We start from the raw sequence: 18,992 nt of genomic DNA, 5'->3' as shown, positions 1-18,992 counted from the left end.
GTGTGACCTCCGATTTTCAAATCACGATAGCACGTCCCACAGACCGCGCACATCTATATAATACATATCGCATGATTCACAATTGCCTGCCCTATTGCGTGATATACATACCAGGGTCCGACGTTACACACATCAAAAATTATTACTACAAATCTAGGTGAGAACGTATCTTACCACAGATCCAGAAAATCGATCGCTCGTTGCTGGTCATTTGCAAAAAGAAGATAAAAGTAAGAGACAGGTTGCTTGGTTACCACCCGTTGCTATGGATTTATGTTTAATCGGAGCACAGTAGTTTAATTATATCATAACGCTAGTGCTGAGGTGTATTTGAATACCGATTAGCCTTATCCTTTTATGCCGTTTAAGATGCCAAATGCACCCATCCTTTATCACCTCTCAGTAATCAATAGTAAAACAAGATAGCGATTCTTTTTGAGCAGATGGTAAACGATATTAGGTCTCATGTATTACTTTATTTCATCCATTCGATGCCATAACCACTATAGGTAAGCCAAGTAGCTAAGCTAACAATATACCTACACAAGTATAATTGAACCCAAAAAGGGATTCAACAACGATGCTCCGATCGACGCCAACACCGCTATATGGCTGTATATGGGTGTTGGACCCATGCATACACTTGCGTAATGTCGTTGTGTAATGCGAATGTGTGTCCTCGAATTGAACTAGTACAATTTTGAATGCTAAAATTGCAGCCATACAATTTGATGTCCTTGAATTGTACGCTAACAATTGCTATCCTACAATAAAGGATGATCTCATTAGCTACATTCTCTCCTTATCTTTATATTGAACCCCGCTTAAAGTATTACATCAACAATGAAAATACTCTTTGATCTTTTTCTTCGCTCCTGGTCAAAACTGCTCACAAAATCTGCCACCATCCATTCCTATGTCTGAAGATGGTTCTCATCATATACCTCCTTCTACATTGGACCATTAAGGATGATGGCACCTGTTTTCCAAAAAATTCAAAAATCAAGCGTAGGCATACACGAAGACATGCACAAGACATTATTTTGCTTCTAAGTTCCTCACTCATTCATTGTCAAGTCACTGGTTACCTTCTTCTAAAAATAAATCAACAATCCTCTTACAGCAGCACCCTTAGCAACTTTATGCACATTGCCTAGGAGAAATACCAAAGCCATAACGCACAGGCTCTCCTCATAATAAACCAATGGTCTTCTTGCAATGACACGATTACTAACTTCATCCATCATGTATAGCAGACATCCTATAAGAAAGATCTCCACCTACTTCTAATAAAAAATCAACAATCCACCTGCAACATTTACTAGCAGCCTGCAACGCCCATTATGCCTGGAGGAAGGAACTATAAGCACAACGCCAACTATGGTATTGCTGTGAACAACATCCCTTGCACTAGCACCTTTGCAAATTTCATCCACACTACCTAGGTGCAAGAAGATAGGAACAACAATCTATCAGCGTTGAACACTATTACCAAGGCCTTGGCGCACCAAAACATCAGAGCAACATACATGGCGGACCTCACAATACCTCAAGCCAACGGAGATGTTGATTGCCCTAGGACCTACAATCTCTATTTAAAAGGAGTAATCATGATGTTGTTCAGCTCTTCAATCTTTTTCAATGCCAACTAACAAACGATCCTCCAATAGTTGCGACTCGTGCTCAAAACCTACAACCCACATATAGTTGTCTGGCCCCATCATTGCGGGTAAGTCCCCTGCCCAACTCAAAAGTGAGTTGGGAAGATGTGCTGTGGCACAACCAATCTACGTGATTAAAAACTCCCTTGAACAAACGTGAGCTATTAGAACTTCATTACTTACATGTGCCTAACTTGCTTTTTTTTGGTAGTTGGGCGATGCTCCATTTTGACAATCAAGATGACACCAATATTTTGTGGGACATGCACCATAACCGAAATCATCCACTTTGCCCGGTCACCATGCCAGGTGTTGTCTTGAACCCTGCTTTCATTCCCAATACGTTGCCAAGACGACATGTAGTTTATGTATGTTAGGTATTTTTTGCTCATCCCATCCCACCACAACCAAATCTTACCATGAAGTTTTTTTATTTGATTATACTTGCACAAGGTAGAAATAGCCATCGAACGGTGTTTGGGTTTGGCTGGGGATGTGTTGTGTTGGGGCCAACCTGTGAATGATAATGATACCCATGGTCCCCCACTATCCGCATCATCACCCTAGACAAGTTTCAAGATGTCAAACTTTTCATCCTCATCCCTGTGGGACAGCACTCAAGCATTAGAAAGAAAAAGGGCTTTTGAACAACGAGAGCTCAAGCGAAAAATGAAAGTGGATCAGGTATTGGTGGAATCAATGATGGATACACACGTAATGAGATGATTAAGGTGGTTGAGGAATGCCCTCTACTTCCGATATACTATAAGCAACATACGATGCTATCATCTGGTATACTTTGATTCCATGATTTTTCTATTTTTCCTTCTTAAATATCATCCCTAGGGCTGATGCCTATATCCTATGTGATCTTTAAGGTCTAGTAGCTCCTATTAGAGGTAATGTCAGAGAGCATTAAGAAGGGCAGCTATTGGAAGGCGGTTCTAATGAACTAATTGCACCCTCTAGGTCCTTTATTATAGCAAAAGCAAGGCCTACCTATTGGTAGCATTGCTTTTGCTGATGTTGTGTAATAGAATGCTACCTTAAATGTACTTGCTCTTCACATTTTTCTTCTTATCTTTGTAATCCATGTGCTTGTTCAATGTCAAAAGACCTAAACTTTAAAGCTTAGACCTATGTAGAGAACAGCATGCAATATCATTTACTTTTACCTATGTCTTTTGGTACCTACGATTTCAGCATTATGTTCCGGTAGCAAAAAAATCAAAATCAAACATCGATCTTTAGAGAATTATATACCTGTAACCATTTCCTTAGAGCTACAACTATCTAGCATCTACAATTTTTCATCCTAAACCTCTTAGAACTACGTTAGCACTATTTTCAGTTCCATATACAAGAACATACTATTAATGGGAACAATGATCGTAATCATTGGGGATATACTTTAGGTATACAGATCGCTGCAAGCATAAGTACTTTAGGGGCAAAAATCAAAGGATCCTTTTGCATAATGGATTAATGGTTTTACTTCAACACTTTAACCTGCTTTATAAAGAAAGCGTTCACAGCTTGGTAAGTTCTAACCTGCAATCTGCAATGATAGACAATGAAGGAAGCAAGGAAAAGCAAACCAATGCAGTGGTGCGGCTGCAAGAATTGCGGGACTCGGTAGGTCTAGGGAGGCATTTATTCAACATGCCAGGCGGTGGAACAACAGTGCAATGACTATTTATTAGCCGATAAACCTTCCTCGCGAGGAACATACGTAGCGGTGGATCATTTTACAACAATACTCCCCCATGAATCATTGGGCAAGAACATGCTTCCTTTCATGGACTTGTGGCAAGCAAAGATTCGCAACAAGGAAATTTAGAAGGACTCTTTCTACCTCTTCTGCTATCATGTTTATGGTGCTTTTGGATCAATTGCGCAGGATCTTCTTACAAGACTCAGTATTGCTGAAAGACTTTTACCCACAACATTACTTCTGTAACCATTCTTTGCTTCCCGATCAAGAGACCTGCATTTTAAAAGGTGCTTGGCATGGCTACTTAATGATTCCTTAATAGTTCTTTAACAGCTGCTTAAGAACTTTACGTCACGCCTGCTAATTTGGAACTTCTAGGAGCTGTGCCTATCATGTATCATCCAAGCGAACCCTCTGATACCAATTACTAACTTGCTGCTCAGGAAGATTCAATCACCAGTGCTCTTTGGGAGCAAACAGAGGACCTCGAACATGTTGTCCACAATGCCATTTCAAACACTATTGGAGATCAACTCCAGCAATTGGTTCAACGTGTCACAGACGTTCTTTCTAGAAATCATCTTTGGAAGAGGTGCATACCAAGCATGTGTAAAGTTCAATCAATGGGAAGATACACCTACCAACATTGGCAATGATGATTGTATGACAACTTAGTTCTTCAGGTAGATAAGATTGAGGAAAAGGCGAAAGCCCCTTGATTGAGCTTCCTACCATTGTTGTCCTAGATGTGGAGGGTACTCCAGGCTTGGTCAAAAACAACACCAATGCTTGGTACAAGTTGCAATTGAATCTTCCCAATGAGGTGTCTACTCGCCATCGCTTTTGTATAGGTCGATTCTCATCATCTTCTTCATAGACACCATGTAAAGTTAATGTTCATCCATGGTAATGGTAATCTCCTCAACAGGAATGCATCTATGACTTCAATAGGCAATCTTGACATAGCACCCGCCAACACATTCAAACCATCAGGCATGCATCGGATTGCGAAATCATACATTACCAAAGCTAGCATCTATCATGATACTCGTGCCGACGTGTTCTCTTGGGAAAGAAAGGAGTAAATCAACCACAGATAACAATGAAAGGGATCTTGTGAGAATGACATTTTCTCAAGAAAGCTATCGATCATCTTATATACTTTTAGGTGAGACATGAGACATGTTTGGCTATTATTGCACCAAGGCAGCAAAGGTATTAATGCATGATTGTTTAGGACAATGTGTTTGTTTCATTGCATTTGTGTTGCATGAGTCTTCAAGCAACCAATTAAGTAAGAGGTCAACCACATTGATAGCCTCGTGATCTCTTTCGTATCATACCCCATTTGTCTTCTCTCAGCATTCCACATGTCAATCTATCTGAAATTGAAAACTCAACTATACAACCGCCCATGTTCTACAACTTCGATTAGTGACCTAAGGTGATCAGAGAGTATATGAAACATGCCCCTTTAGCCCACACGAGCGAATTTTTCTCTCTTTCTCGACAATTCACAAGTCAACATCACCTGAAGCTTGGTTTACTACTATAAAAGTCGCCACTTTGGTCAACTTTGACTATGGAGTCACAGCGCTCAGAGTCAAGCCTAGTCCTATACCATTTGAGCACGTGATCTCTTTCATATGACCTTCTAGTAGTTGTATCTCAGCATCCTACATAGCAACGTACCTTCAAATTGAAAACGCAACGATAAAGCCGCCCTTGTTCTACAGATTTGGTTAGTGACCCGAGTTGAACAGAGATGATATGAAACGCGTCCCTTTAGCCCACACGAGCGAATTTTTTCTCTGTTTCTCGACAATCTACAACTACACGTCACCTGAAATTGTGTTTACCACTATAAAAGCAGTCATTGTCGTCAACTTTGACTAAGGCGTCACAGTGGTCAGAGTCAAGCCTAGTGCGATACCTCTTGAGCACGTGATCTCTTCCATATGAACTTCTATTAGTCGTATCTCGGCATCCTACATGTCAACCCACCTTGAAACTGAAAACTCGACTATAAAGCCAACCTTCGTCTACAACTTTGCTTAGTGACTCAAGTTGATCAGACAAGATAAAAAACATGACCCTTTAGCCCACACGAGCGAATTTTTTCTCTGTTTCTCGACAATTCACAAATGAACGTCACCTGAAATTTGGTTTATAAATAGAAAAGCAGTCCTTATCTTCCACTTTGATTAATACATCAACGCGATTGGACACGATTCCGGGATGGTTGCCAATCACAACATGGTATCCATAGATACCGGGTGAAATCGGTTGCCATGGAGCGCCGCTTGAAATTTACAATTTTAACAGGGTCAAACCAACTTTTCCTTTTTTCCCACCTCTTTTTATCACTTGCTATTTGTTGCCATGTTGTTCTCCCAAGATCTCTCCGAGGCCCTTACCCTTTGCACCCAGCTATTGCTGTTCCTGCTCCTGATCATCATGATCCATATTGGCGATGAAGGCCGTGTTGTCGTGTGGCGCGCACTTTGGTGTTGCTTCTGGTGCTCCTGTGTCATCCTTTTTCTTGGCACAATTTGTTTCGTTTGGTGGTGTGGTGACCGTGCCGGTGCCCGAAGTGGTATTTCTTTCGTGGCTTGGATGGCCCAGCATTCCCGCAAGCATCGTTCTCGTGGTGGTTCCTTCTCGTCCTCCGTGGCCTTAGTGCCTTCGTCGCCTTCTGTGCCTCAAGAGCCAGTTGTGCCTGCTATTGCCAATGTGCCATGTGCCATTGTGCCCATTGTCTGTGCCCATGAGCCAGCTTCTGCCATTGTGCCTTGTGCCAATGTGCCTTTTATTACGCCTTCTGTGCCTCAAGAGCCAGTTGTGCCCGCTTCTGCCAATGAGCCTCGTGCCATTGTGCCTTCCTCTCTTGCCAATGTGCCTCGTGCCATTGTGCCTGCTTTTGCCAATGAGCCTCGTGCCATTGTGCCTTCCTCTCTTGCCAATGAGCCTCGTGCCATTGTGCCTGCCCCTGCTCCTCTTCTTGGTGTCGCTGCGCCTGTTCCTGCCACCACCATCACTGATGCCGATGTTGATCACCTTGGTAAGTATTGAAAATAATGGTTGATAAGGTAGTATTATCTCACATGCATCGTCTAAAACATAGTTGACACATTCCAGGCCCTTTCCTTGTTTGATGTGGATGCCGACCTTGGTAAGTAAGGCTATGAGGATATGGGGTCTGATATCGTGTATACTCATACAGGGATTTTGGATACATTTAGCTCCCATCTTTTCAACTTTGACCACCTTTGACCCATATGACGAGGATGCCTACATGCGACCTCCTGTAGACATCCCTTATCAGGAGCCGTTGTGGCTCACTGCCATCACGTTGAGCGACTTTATGGATGTCACCGACGACATGGATGCTTGTAAGTATAAACACATGCGCCGATGTAATCCTTTTAGCACTCGTTCTAATATGCATCATGATCTTTTATAGCCTTGTCTCCTCTTCCTTCGCCTCTTCCTATTCCTCCTTCTTCCGCTTTTGGTGCCCCTGTTGATGTTGACCCCATGGATGTCATTGACGACATGGATCTTGGTAAGTATATGTACATGAGTTACTTTACTCTTTTTGCGCTCGTTTTAATATGCATCATAACTTTTATAGCCTTCTCTCCTCTTCCTTCGCCCTTACTTTCTCCTCTTCTTTTCGCTCCTGGTGTCCCTGTGGATGAATTGTATGACCCAATTCCCATGTATCTTGGTAAGTATGAAATCCTATCTATCATGCTATGTGTATGGACAACCATCTAATATGGCTTAAATCTAGATCCCGCTTCTCCTGTTCTTCCTCTTTTGCCCGAACCTATGCTTGCCACTCCTTTTGTTCTTCCTCTTCCTGCTACTGTTACGCCACCTATGCCATCACCTGAAGCTCTCCTTATGCCACCACCATCACCTCCGCGTCCTCAAGCTTCTCCAATCACCTCCGCTTCCTCATCGCCATCATCATCATCATCATCATCATCATCATCATCCTCATCATCATCGTCATCCTCATCCTCATCCGCATCATCATCACCATCACGTTCATTAGCACCCTCACCACCATCACGACCACGATCACCTTCACCATCACCACCATCACGACAACGATCACCACCACCCTCGCCATCATTATCGTTGTCATCAGGGGTGTCGTCATTGGCACCATCAGTATCATCATCGGCGTCCACTGTTCTTTACAACGTGGATGACGATGATGATGACTGAGAGTTGGGTCGCTTTTCGGTAAGTTCAAGCATACGTTTGTATTTGAAACTATTGTTTATGTATTCCTATTTCACATACAGGCCGCGTCGTCCGGTGCTTCTTGTTTGGAGCGTTAGGGATGGGATACCCTGCAGTCCAGTCTCAAGGTGTGGAAGATTCTCAGGTACGTTCAGCTTCATGTGTGATGAGTGAAAGGATCGGCATGTAGGTTTCGCGGTGGGAGGATCTGGAGGGTCATCGATGACGCTACCTTGGGTGCCGAAAGGTCCAACGAGAAGTTCCTACCTCTATCCATGTTCCAGCAAGCTATGAGCAAGTCCTTGTATGCCTACGTCCTCTCATGGTCTATCTGTCATGTTGCCCACTGGGGTATTGGATTGGGTCTTGAAAAGGTAAAACAAAATACTGGTATTGTTTTGTGATCCATTTGCTTACATGATATCCTTTTACATTGTGGGGGCCCATCATGGTGATTGATACTGTGATGTGTCCCTGCATAGTGACACCGCCTTTACATGTTGGATGATCATGTTTTGGCACAAGCGGTAATCATCTTTGAAGTGGGTACATACTTGAAAAGGAGCATCAAGACATGGCGGGCAAGGCATCGTAGCCTGGACTTCGAAGAGATGGAACGTCGTTGGACCCGGTGCTCTTGGTGCAGAGGATAAGACTTTGAAGGATCCGTGGGTGGGAAAGAGGCCTGCATGTCGCTTCCTTTCACTCTCCCATGGAGTTGGATGTGCCTGGGATGACGCCATGTCTTGTTTCTGGGTCTGTGGGGTATCCCTGTGAACAGGTTATGGTCATGCGTTATGGTATGTATTCATGTGTGAGTGTTTACATTTAACAAAGTACTCATGAATATCTCTTTTCAATATAGGCCTTGTGGCCCTTTTTGGGCGATCGTTGTAGCAGCGGCAGCTGTTAGGGAGCGTGAGAGTTCTCTTTTCTTTTTATTGGTGCCTCGTTGCCGATTTGGATCTTCAACATTTGGTGACACGATTGGTGACATTCAAGAGTTCTCTTTTCTTTTTATGCATGGCGGTATTCACTTGGCACAATTGCCAACACTGGTTCATGGCACAAAGCTCCCTTTCCTTTTTTGGATGGCGTTACCCTTTATGGACACGACGGTCGTCATGGAGACACAAATTTCCTTGTTTGGATGGCGGGACATGATGCATGGCAACCCAAGCAAGACGAAATGCAAGATGTTCTCTTCTCTTCATGACTAGCAAGGCAGCAACGCAATTACATGCGGGCATTCAAGTTTAGATCCATGTTTCAAAACACTGGTGCTCTCTCTCCCTCTCAAGCTTTGGGATGCACATGGAATTTACAAAGGATCGAATGAATCAAGCTTGTATATGACAGCAAGTATGGATTACTATTTTGGGGAAGGTGTCTCCATGGTCATCAAGATGGCTATCAGCAACTTTTGGATCGACGTTAATTTATGAAAACGGTGCACAAAAAGGATCAATTCAAGTATCAGCAACTTTGCATCGACGTTTATTTATGAAGACGTTGGTGCACAAAAAGGATCACTGCAAGCATCAGCTCTACCCTCCTGGTGGTTACGGATGACTGATTCAACTGGCATCATAGGCTACATACGACGGACCACTTGTCACATTATCATGGCAACTTTATCCTTGGGCAATAATGAGGAGACTACAAGCATATGTATCCTTGATTGGGTGATGGCAGCAACATCAGCATTCCAATTCGCATCTTGGCAGACACATCAAAGTGTGGTTTGGCATATCGGAGGCAAGGCATGTTTGCGGATACCATGCTTTCAAATGGGTGGCACATTGGAGCTATGGCTTTATATTGGTCCTTTGCATCCTCGACACAGTACTCGCACACGAGGGTTACCATTCAAACATACATGGACCATATGGCGTTCCATGAGCATTTACATTTCAAGTCTGGGTTTTCTCTACAATGTCATGGCGATTCAAAATCTGCCGGTGGTCTGGTCTATGGTCCTTTTCAAATCATTGGGGCTTCATGCATGAATATGGATAACATTATGAAAACACAAATCGCATTACCAACATGGTCGACGCTGCAGCCAAAGTCAACAACTCCAAAATCAGCTATGAAAAACGTACGTATATGATACCAGCGCTGCCCTTTAACCATTTAACTTACCGTATGATTATATAGATCCAATCATTACATGCCCCTATCATGCAACAACGGTTCTGGTGATCGATTCTGGATTTCCTATGCACAGCAATTGCACGATTCCACATCTCAAATCAAATCAACAAAAGGCTCTCTATTCTCTCTTACGCGCATACACTCTCATCAATCACTCAATCAGCGCGACATCAAACTAAAATCACAAACATCAAAGTAAGTGTTGGTGGATTGGACGTTGTATAGAGGTCCATGTATTAACAAAGGTATTATACAACAAAACAAGCCTAGACAAAAACGTCAATGGCATCAAGACCAATCTCGGGGATATGTATCGGTTTGTCATTCAGGGTCACAGGGCACCGTGCGGCCACCGATTAAGAGTCGCCTGGCCGTTGGGTGCCGTGCTGAATCGGTTCGACAATCCCGACATCACTCGAGTTGGCATTCAATCTCATCAAATCCAAAAGAGCCTGAAAAAGAAGTACGTATATGGATATCAACATTATGAATGGACACCAAAATCTCATCAATGATGTGTAGAAATCAACATACAAGAAAAAAAGAAAAAACAAGAAAAAGTGGGACTTGCAAGAACTGTGCTGGGAGGGCTAGGATCACGCTGGTGCCGGTGTTGGACCACGAATCGCTCTAAGCTACCACAAGCAAAAGAATACTGAGAATCATATATGATGTCGTCATGGCAATGGGTAAGTACATGTGAGCTATAAAACTTGCTATGCCATTACTTATATGGTTATGATAGGTCGATCATTATACACGTCAAAAATGTTATGAGGGCATCATCATCTATCGGTGCTATATACAAGAAGGAATGAAGAGAACTCAAATCTGAAACACGGTGAAGGGTCATTTACGTGAATGAACAATCATACAAGCATACAAGGTGTATTGGCAAGGACGTCGTAAGTATCATTGTGATTCATCAACATGCATCCATACTAATCCCCAGGCCATGTGATAGTGGACGCTGGATTAAAAGAAATTGCAGGAAAGGATGGGTGGCCTGCGTTATCACAGCATTGCTCTTTGGCGATAGGAGCACTCGTTGATTGGTGGTGGTCAACAAGGCATTACCGGACGTCTCGACAACTCAATGTTATACCATACACATGCACCTCATTTAGAAAACAAATAAGCATATTCATTATAAGAAATCATAGCTGATGCTAGCCTTAGAGGCATTTATTTATTAAACATATCAAACATGCTGTACATCATTGGATATAGGTATGGGTCTGCTGCCTTGAAAGCGTAAAGACTTGAAAGAGTAGCTATCATCTACATTGGCAGGACCAAGTCACGTCCAAGCATAAATACTTTGTCCAGGTGCGCTCCCAGTCAACAATCACTCTTTCTCTTTATTTGAACGACACTCTTTTCTATGCTTGACACCTCTCTCTAAACCTTCACTTTTACTGCTTGTCCACATTGCTCTTGCGTCATTCTCCATCTCCCAACTGAAACGTATCAGCATTCGTCTCCTTCGTTACGCATCATCGCTACAACAACAACAACTTCTGGTGACTCATCCCTTGCTTCTTCTCGTTTCAGCTTCCTGTTTGATACCACGCTAACCAACTTGTACGTTTGACAATGACACCTCCACTGAACAACAATCGCCAACAATGAGCCTTGCTTCAGCTTCTTCAGGATCTTGCGAACACAAGAATCTTGGCGGGTCCCAAAACCACCAAGCACGGCTATGGAATATGAACGCTCTACGAGTCAACAACGTCAATATGATATTCTTGCAGAGATATACCCTCCGGCATGGTTAGAGAAATTGGTATGGTAATATCATGAAAGTGGATGCTGCTAGGTTGCAAACAACGGTTGCTTCGTTCAAGCTGCTCATCATGACCTCCATCTTCATCTTCTTCAACAAGCAGGTCTTCAATCAACAAGCTCCATTACGTTTTTGGGGTGGGTATGTGGATCGTCAGGGGAATCTAGCAAGCAACACGATATGTATTGGTCAAGCAGTCCTTTATCATCCATCCTCAAGTTGTTCTTAGCTCTTGGCTTCGAATGTCGTAGAATGGTAAGATGGTTTTCGGAAGTCATGTTGGTTGTGGAGTACTCGATGCTGCAGGTATACATTGGGGAGATGAGGTACGTTTGGATGATGGATATTGTGGATACCCTTCTTCAAGGTGGATGGATCAGGTTTTGTATGGATGTATTCGCGCAATCGAGGGAGCTATTTGCTCTGGAAGAAAAGGAATGGATATACCAAGAGGTACATGCGGTGAAGGTGGTACTGTTGGTCTTGGTAGCTATGTTAGGGTAGCGTTTTGTTCTCTGAAAATAAAAATGATGGCTATATAATTCATAAGCTTGTATATACATTGACATCCTCTGCTATGATATCTCCATCAATGCACAAAAACGATCACCCAACCACTTTCTCGTCTAACACCCCTTAAGCATCATCCAATACATCTCTTGCAGCAGATGATATCAACGGCTTTACTTCCGAATTGAACCGTCAAGTTATACACATCCCCTTGACCCAGGTGTCACAGCGCACCAGCAAGCAAAGATACAAGAAGCAATCCGCTTAAGGTAGACTCTCACCCTTTTTTCAATGTTCGTCAAATACGAGAACTGCCTTGTACGCCAAACATACCCTTTTTTGTTGTAGCGTAGCTGCCTTTCGGGTTTCCTTTAAGCTCATGGATAATGTTTATTGTTGTTGTCAGCTTGTCTATCACAAACCTGATTTATGCAACGACATTCAATCACACCATGACTCTTCGTTTAGAAGCCCAAACAATCTATCAGTTGACTTTGCTTCCACCATCCTTCATTCTGAGTACGATTGCCCAATGCGATTTGATGCTTGATTGTTGATATCAAAGGTGGTCCAATAGTGAGAGTAGGTTGACAACATGGTACGTCCCCCGTGGAATAATGGGGATATGCATTATGGGTACAAGTGATTGATTTCCCTAAGAAGTTTTATCAGCTGTCCTAGTTTGGCCACGTATGCATAGACAACATTACACCTAGGCTCCTCAAACTTATTCCTGGTATATGCGCCCTATCAGTTTATCAGCTCATGCATCAATTTATCAATGCATCATCCCCAACAGAAAGAAAAACCCACGCCCACAGTAAACAATAAAAGGATGTTGTCGCCGCCCGTCATACTCCCGCACGTCTCTTTCCTCTCTCATTCGTCTTTTTTGATTGCCTACAAGATCAAATCATCAAGGTTTGTGTGTATCACACCTTTCAACCTGTAAATAAGCGCTAATTTTTGCGGTCATTCATAGGGCTTCTTTATTATCCTGCTCTCATTGTTGTCACCGAGCTTATTGTGTTCTGTTGGATCGCTATAAAAAAGGTAAAGCCTGATGATGTTGCTTCATGAGTCACTACTCATACACCCACCTTGTTACTTTGGATATAGCTATCTCCCTTGATGCATCTTCAAAAGTTGGTGCTATGGTCCACGTCTGGAGCTGAAATTGAATAGCGCATTTGACAGGGTGCAAATACCAACGTCCTCCTCTTCACCGATTCCCCATTTCTTACAACAAGTGGATTCGACAACATGCGAGTCCAAGATCAAACACTTCTTTACACCGATACCAAGGCCACGATTGACGACATGCTGCCCAATGTGGGTCAATGGGAGGTGCTGAATCTACACCATGAGCGCTTGCCTGGTTGACACACACGACCTATCAGCTACAATATCAAACAAGGATTGACGGGCATATCCTGCAAGGCCACACAATGAGGTAAGGACGGCTTGTATGATGGCATGGGTTCCTTCACTAACAGCTATAGCATTTCTATATAGCCAACAAGGGATACGACTACCAAGGCATGCGTGCTTCTTGTACGCTGTTGATCCATCTACATGAGGATGGCGAACTTGGTAAGTCTAAAGGCTATGGCGATATATGGCTTATTATTGTATATACTCACATAGACATTTTCGATACCTTCAGTGCCAATCTTTGAACCTTTGACCACTTTTGATGCGTATATGCGACCTGCCATTGACGTTCCATACCAAGAGCCGTTGTATGTCACAGGTGGATGCTGGTAAGTATAGATGCACGAGTCGATGCCGTCCTTTTTGCATTGTTCTTATATGCATTATTATCATTATAGCCTTCTCATCTCTTCCTTCGCCTGCCCTCAGCCGTTAGTTCCCTTCCTTCCGCTTTTCGTGTCCATGGTATTGTCGTTCAACCACCTGAGCCTGTTCAATGAACCTTTGTAAGTATAAAATCCTATCTATCACGCTATATTCATGGGCAGCTATCTAATACAGCTCAAAGTTAGATGCCGCTTATCCTATTATTCCTCTTTTGCCCACTGTTGCTATTACATCACCTATGATCACGCCCATCCTTGACGCCACTGCTTTTGTCTCTCCTCTTCTTCCTACTACTACCACGCATATGCCATCCCGTGAAGCTTCTATGTAGCAGCTTACGCCATCACAAACACCACCACGCCCTCAAGCTTCTACCATCGCCTCCTCCTCATCGTCACAGCAATCCGCTTCACCAATACCATCACTTTCACCGCCATCCCCACCACGATAATCAGCACCATCTCCATCTTCACTGTCATTGTCATCAGGGGTAATCATTGTCACCGTCATCAGTATCATCAACAGCATCAACTATGGCTTACGACGTGTATGAAGTATGTGATTGAAATGTGCTGTCTTTTCGGTGAGTCCAAGCGTGTATATATATTGGAAGTATTATTTACATATTGCTCTTCCACATAGAACGCTATTGTTTTGGCTCTTCGTTGTTGGAGTGTGATGGATGGGATACCATGTGCGTATGGTCTATAGGACCCGACTTGGCATTACTCATATCGTCATTGATAACTCGATCACTGTGCACGTCAAAAATGTTATCAAGGTATGAACATCTTTCGGTCAAATAATACAAGAAGCAACGAGGAGACGTCAAAGCTGAAGCAAATACAAAGGGATCATTTCCAAGAATGGATAAGCACGTAAAATAAGCATACCAAAGACATGGTGTATTGGCAAGGACGTGGTAAGTATCATTGATCCACAATGTGATTCATCAGCATATAAACTAATGTCTGGGTCATGTGATAGCGAATGCTGGATGAAAAGACATCGTTGTGGAAAAGGGTGGATTTCCTTTTTTCCCCACCTCTTCTTATTGCTCTGTTTCTGTTACATGACGTTTTCCAAAGATCTCTCTCAAGATTTCTCCGAGGCCCACTGCAACTTTTTTGGCGATTATCTCGTCCATGGAAAACTGCTCTTGTTGCTGATTGTGATCTTTATGATCTATATTCGTAAAGAAGGCCGTCTGGTGGTGTGGCATGTCCTTTGGTGTTGCTTTTGATAGTGAGTTGTTGTCCTTGGTGATGGCGCAATTTGTGTTATTTGATGGTATGTGGACCCTTCTGGTTCCCGAAGTGGTATCTCCTTCGTGGCCTGGATGCAACAGGGTTCCCATCAGCGTCGTGGTGCTTCTTTGGTGTCGTCTTCTGTGGCCTTAGTGCCTTCATCTTCATTGCCTTCTGTGCCTCAAGAGCCAGCTGTGCCTTCCTCTGCTGCCAATGTGTCTTGTGCCATTGTGCCTGTCGTCTGTGCCCATGTGCCAGCTCGTGCCATTGTGCCTTGTGCCAATGTGCCTTCAATGCCTTCTGTGCCACAACAGCCAGTTGTGCCCGCTTCCGCCAATGTGCCTCATTCTGCCAATGTGCCTCGCGTCATTGTGCCTGCTCCTCTTCCCGTTGTTGCTATACCGGTTCCCGTTGCCACCACTACCGATGCCGATGTTGCTCACCTTTGTAAGTATTGGAAATCATGATTAATAAGGTATACATTATCTCACATTCACTATGTACAACATAGATGATGCATTCAAGGCCCGATCCTTGGTGGATGTCGGTGAGTTTGGTAAACTTTAAGGTTATGGTGATATATGGTTTATGATTGTATATACTTACATAGGCATTTGGGATACTATTAGTGCCACTTTTCGAGACGTTGACAGTTGCCGATGCCTATGACGAGGACGTGTACATGCGACCTCCCGTCGATGTCCATTACCAGGAGCCATTGTGGCTTGCTGGCATCATCTTGAGTGATTTCATGGACGACACGGACGACATGGATGCTTGTAAGTATTATATATACATGGGTCAATGTAATCTGTTTGGTACTCATTCTCATATGCATCATAATCTTTATAGCTTTCTCTCCTCTTCCTTCGCCACTCCTTACTCCTCTTCCTTTCGCTCCTGGTGTCCCTGTTGTTGCTTCACCTGAACCTGTTCCTATGTATCTTGGTAAGTATGAAATCCTATCCACCACCCTATATATATGGACAGCTATCTAATATGGCTCAAATGTAGATTCCGCTTCCCTTGGTATTCCTCTTTTGCCCGCACCTATGCATACCACTCCTATCGCACGACTTACGCCCTCACCAATCCTTGTTGCCACTCCTTTTGTTCATCCTTTTCGTACTACTACTACGCCTATGCCATCCCCTGAAAACTTTATGCAGCAACCTATGCCACCGCCATCACTAAAACGTCCTCAACCTTTCACCATCGCCTCCGCCTCTTTATCACCATCATCATCACCATCATCACCACCATGAACGGCATCCATTGTGCCATACGACGTGTATAATGAAGATGGCGATTGAGAGATGGATGACGTCTTTGGTAAATTCAAGCATGCATTTATATTCGAAGCTATTGTTTACATATTCCTATTTCGTATCCAGGGCGCTTCGTTGGGTGCTTCATGGTTGGAGTGTTATGAATGGGATACCCTGTTCATATGGGCTTTAGGACCTGCCTTGGCATTATTCATATCGTCACTGGTAAGTCGATCATTGTGCACATCAAAAATGGTATCAAGTCTTGATCATCTATTGGTCCAGTAACACCAAAAGCAAGGAGGATCAGCCAAAGCTGGGGAAAAGATGAAGGATCATATCCAACAATGGACAGCATGAAAAACAAGCATACAACAGTCAAGGTGTATTGGCAAGGACGTGGTAAGTATCATTGATCCACAATGTGCTTCATCAGCATGTAAACTAATGTCTGGGTCATGTGATAGCGAATGCTGGATGAAAAGACATCGTTGCGGAAAAGGGTGGATTTCCTTTTTTTTCCCACCTCTTCTTATTGCTCTGTTTCTGTTACATGGCGTTTTCCAAAGATCTCTCTCAAGATTTCTCCGAGGCCCACTGCAACTTTTTTGGCGATTATCTCGTCCATGGAAAACTGCTCTTGTTGGTGATTGTGATCTTTATGATCTATATTCGTGAAGAAGGCCGTCTGGTGGTGTGGCATGTCCTTTGGCGTTGCTTTTGGTAATGCGTTGTTGTCCTTGTTGATGGCGCAATTTGCGTTGTTTGATGGTATGTGGACTCTGCTGGTGCCCGCAATGGCACATGATTTATCGCATGGATGGAGCAGCGTTCCCGTACGCGTCGTGGTGTGTCTTCGGTGTCGTAGTCTGTGGCCTCAGTGCCTTCTTCTATTGCCAACGTGCCTCACGCCATTGTGCCTGCTCCTCTTCCTGTTGTTGCTGTGCATGTTCCCGTTGCCACCACCACTGATGCCGATGTCGATCACCTTTGTAAGTATTGCAAATCATGGTTAATAGGGTATATATTATCTCACATTCACTATGTATGACATAGGTGCGGCATTCGAGTCCCTTTCCTTGGTGGACTTGGGTGAGCTTGGTAAGTTTTAAGGCTATGGCGATGTAGAGGTTATTATTGTATATACTCACATAAAGCATTTTGGATACTTAGTACCTATCTTTGCAACATTGACGGTTGTCGATCCATTTGATGACGACACCTACATGCAACCTCCCATTGACGTTCCGTACCAGGAGCCATTGTGGCTTGCTGCCATGCGCTTGAGCGACTTCATGGACGACACGGACTACATGGATGCTTGTAGGTATACATTCATGAGTCAATGTCTCTTTTCTACATTCATTCTAACATGCATCATAATCTCTATAGCTTTCCCTCCACTTCCTTCGCCTCTCCTTCTTCTTTCCTCCGTTTTTGGTGCCCCTGTGGTTGTTGATCCCATGGACATCATTGATGACATGGACCTTAGTAAGTATACATACATGGGTTAATGTAATCTGCTTGGCACTCATTATCATATGCATCATAATCTTTATAGTTTTCTCTCCTCTTCCTTCGCCACTCCTTACTCCTCTTCCTTTCGCTCCTGGTGTCCCTGTTGTTGCATCACCTGAACCTGTTCCTATGTATCTTGGTAAGTATGAAATCCTACCTACCACCCTATGTACATGGACAGCTATCTAATCTTCGTTTAAAATTAGATTCCGCTTCTCCTGTCATTCCTCTTTTGCCCGCACCTATGCCATCACTTGAACTTCTTATGCCACCAACATCACCTCCACGTCCTGAGCTTCTCCCATCACCTCCGCCATCTCATCACCTTCATCATCATCATCGCCATCACCTTCACATCCACCATCACCACCATCACCATCAGCCTCGCCATCATTGTCGTTGTCATCAGGGGTGTCGTCATTATCACCAGCATTCGTATCATCATCGGCTTCAACCGTGCCTTATGACGTGGATGACTATGATGATGATTGAGAGATGGGTGCTGTTTCGGTAAGTTCATGCATTGTATATATTAGGAACTATTGTTTATGTGTTTCCATTTCACATAGAGCGCGATTGTTTTGGTTCTTCGTTTTGTCGGAGTGGTATGGATGGGATACCCTGTTCATATGGGCTATAGGACCCGCCTTGGCATTACTCATAACGCCATTGATAACTCGATCATTGTGCACATCAAAAATGGTGTCAAGTCATGATTATCTATCGGTGCAGTAATACAAGATGCAACGAACAAGGAGCAGTAAAGCTGAAGCAAATACGAAGGGATCATTTCGAAGGACGAACAGCACGCAAAACAAGCATACATCAAACAAGGTGTATTGGCAAGGACGTTGTAAATATCATTGTGAATCATCATCATCATCATCATGCATACTAATACTTGGGTCATGTGATAGTGGATCAAAGATATCGGTGCGGGAAAGGGTGGATGGTCTGCGTTATCACGGCATTGCTCTTTAGTAATAGGAGCGCTTGCTTATTGGTGATGGTCAGCAAGGTTTGGCCAAAGTTGACGAGCAAGTTATTGCC

General features: G+C 43.5%; 5 protein-coding genes across 5 annotated transcripts; all 5 read left to right on the top strand.

The window, feature by feature from the left end:
• Positions 1–3,879: 3,879 nt before the first annotated feature.
• O0I10_006242 (uncharacterized protein) lies at positions 3,880–4,252 on the top strand (the record flags this gene model as incomplete). The annotated part of the gene is made up of 2 exons (XM_058486272.1): positions 3,880–4,036; positions 4,122–4,252. The coding sequence occupies 2 exons, from the start codon at positions 3,880–3,882 to the stop codon at positions 4,250–4,252; spliced, it is 288 nt and encodes a 95-aa protein (XP_058342884.1).
• Positions 4,253–5,991: 1,739 nt separating this feature from the next.
• O0I10_006241 (uncharacterized protein) lies at positions 5,992–7,614 on the top strand (the record flags this gene model as incomplete). Its single annotated transcript, XM_058486271.1, has 6 exons — positions 5,992–6,436; positions 6,500–6,547; positions 6,618–6,767; positions 6,839–6,940; positions 7,010–7,105; positions 7,172–7,614. The coding sequence occupies 6 exons, from the start codon at positions 5,992–5,994 to the stop codon at positions 7,612–7,614; spliced, it is 1,284 nt and encodes a 427-aa protein (XP_058342883.1).
• Positions 7,615–13,351: 5,737 nt separating this feature from the next.
• O0I10_006240 (uncharacterized protein) lies at positions 13,352–14,240 on the top strand (the record flags this gene model as incomplete). The annotated part of the gene is made up of 5 exons (XM_058486270.1): positions 13,352–13,466; positions 13,604–13,681; positions 13,755–13,851; positions 13,921–14,028; positions 14,084–14,240. 5 exons carry the CDS (start codon positions 13,352–13,354, stop codon positions 14,238–14,240), a joined length of 555 nt encoding a protein of 184 aa, XP_058342882.1.
• Positions 14,241–15,248: 1,008 nt separating this feature from the next.
• O0I10_006239 (uncharacterized protein) lies at positions 15,249–16,421 on the top strand (the record flags this gene model as incomplete). The annotated part of the gene is made up of 5 exons (XM_058486269.1): positions 15,249–15,603; positions 15,668–15,699; positions 15,767–15,935; positions 16,009–16,104; positions 16,171–16,421. 5 exons carry the CDS (start codon positions 15,249–15,251, stop codon positions 16,419–16,421), a joined length of 903 nt encoding a protein of 300 aa, XP_058342881.1.
• A 1,046-nt stretch (positions 16,422–17,467) lies between these two features.
• O0I10_006238 (uncharacterized protein) lies at positions 17,468–18,434 on the top strand (the record flags this gene model as incomplete). Its single annotated transcript, XM_058486268.1, has 6 exons — positions 17,468–17,525; positions 17,598–17,747; positions 17,817–17,915; positions 17,986–18,081; positions 18,149–18,229; positions 18,325–18,434. The coding sequence occupies 6 exons, from the start codon at positions 17,468–17,470 to the stop codon at positions 18,432–18,434; spliced, it is 594 nt and encodes a 197-aa protein (XP_058342880.1).
• Between the last annotated feature and the right edge of the window lie 558 nt (positions 18,435–18,992).

This window comes from Lichtheimia ornata, assembly GCF_029851405.1.
Source record: "Lichtheimia ornata isolate CBS 291.66 chromosome Unknown scaffold00027, whole genome shotgun sequence".
NCBI lineage: Eukaryota > Fungi > Mucoromycota > Mucoromycetes > Mucorales > Lichtheimiaceae > Lichtheimia > Lichtheimia ornata.
The sequence above is the reverse complement of the archived record's forward strand: the minus strand, read 5'-3'. Positions and strand labels throughout refer to the sequence as shown.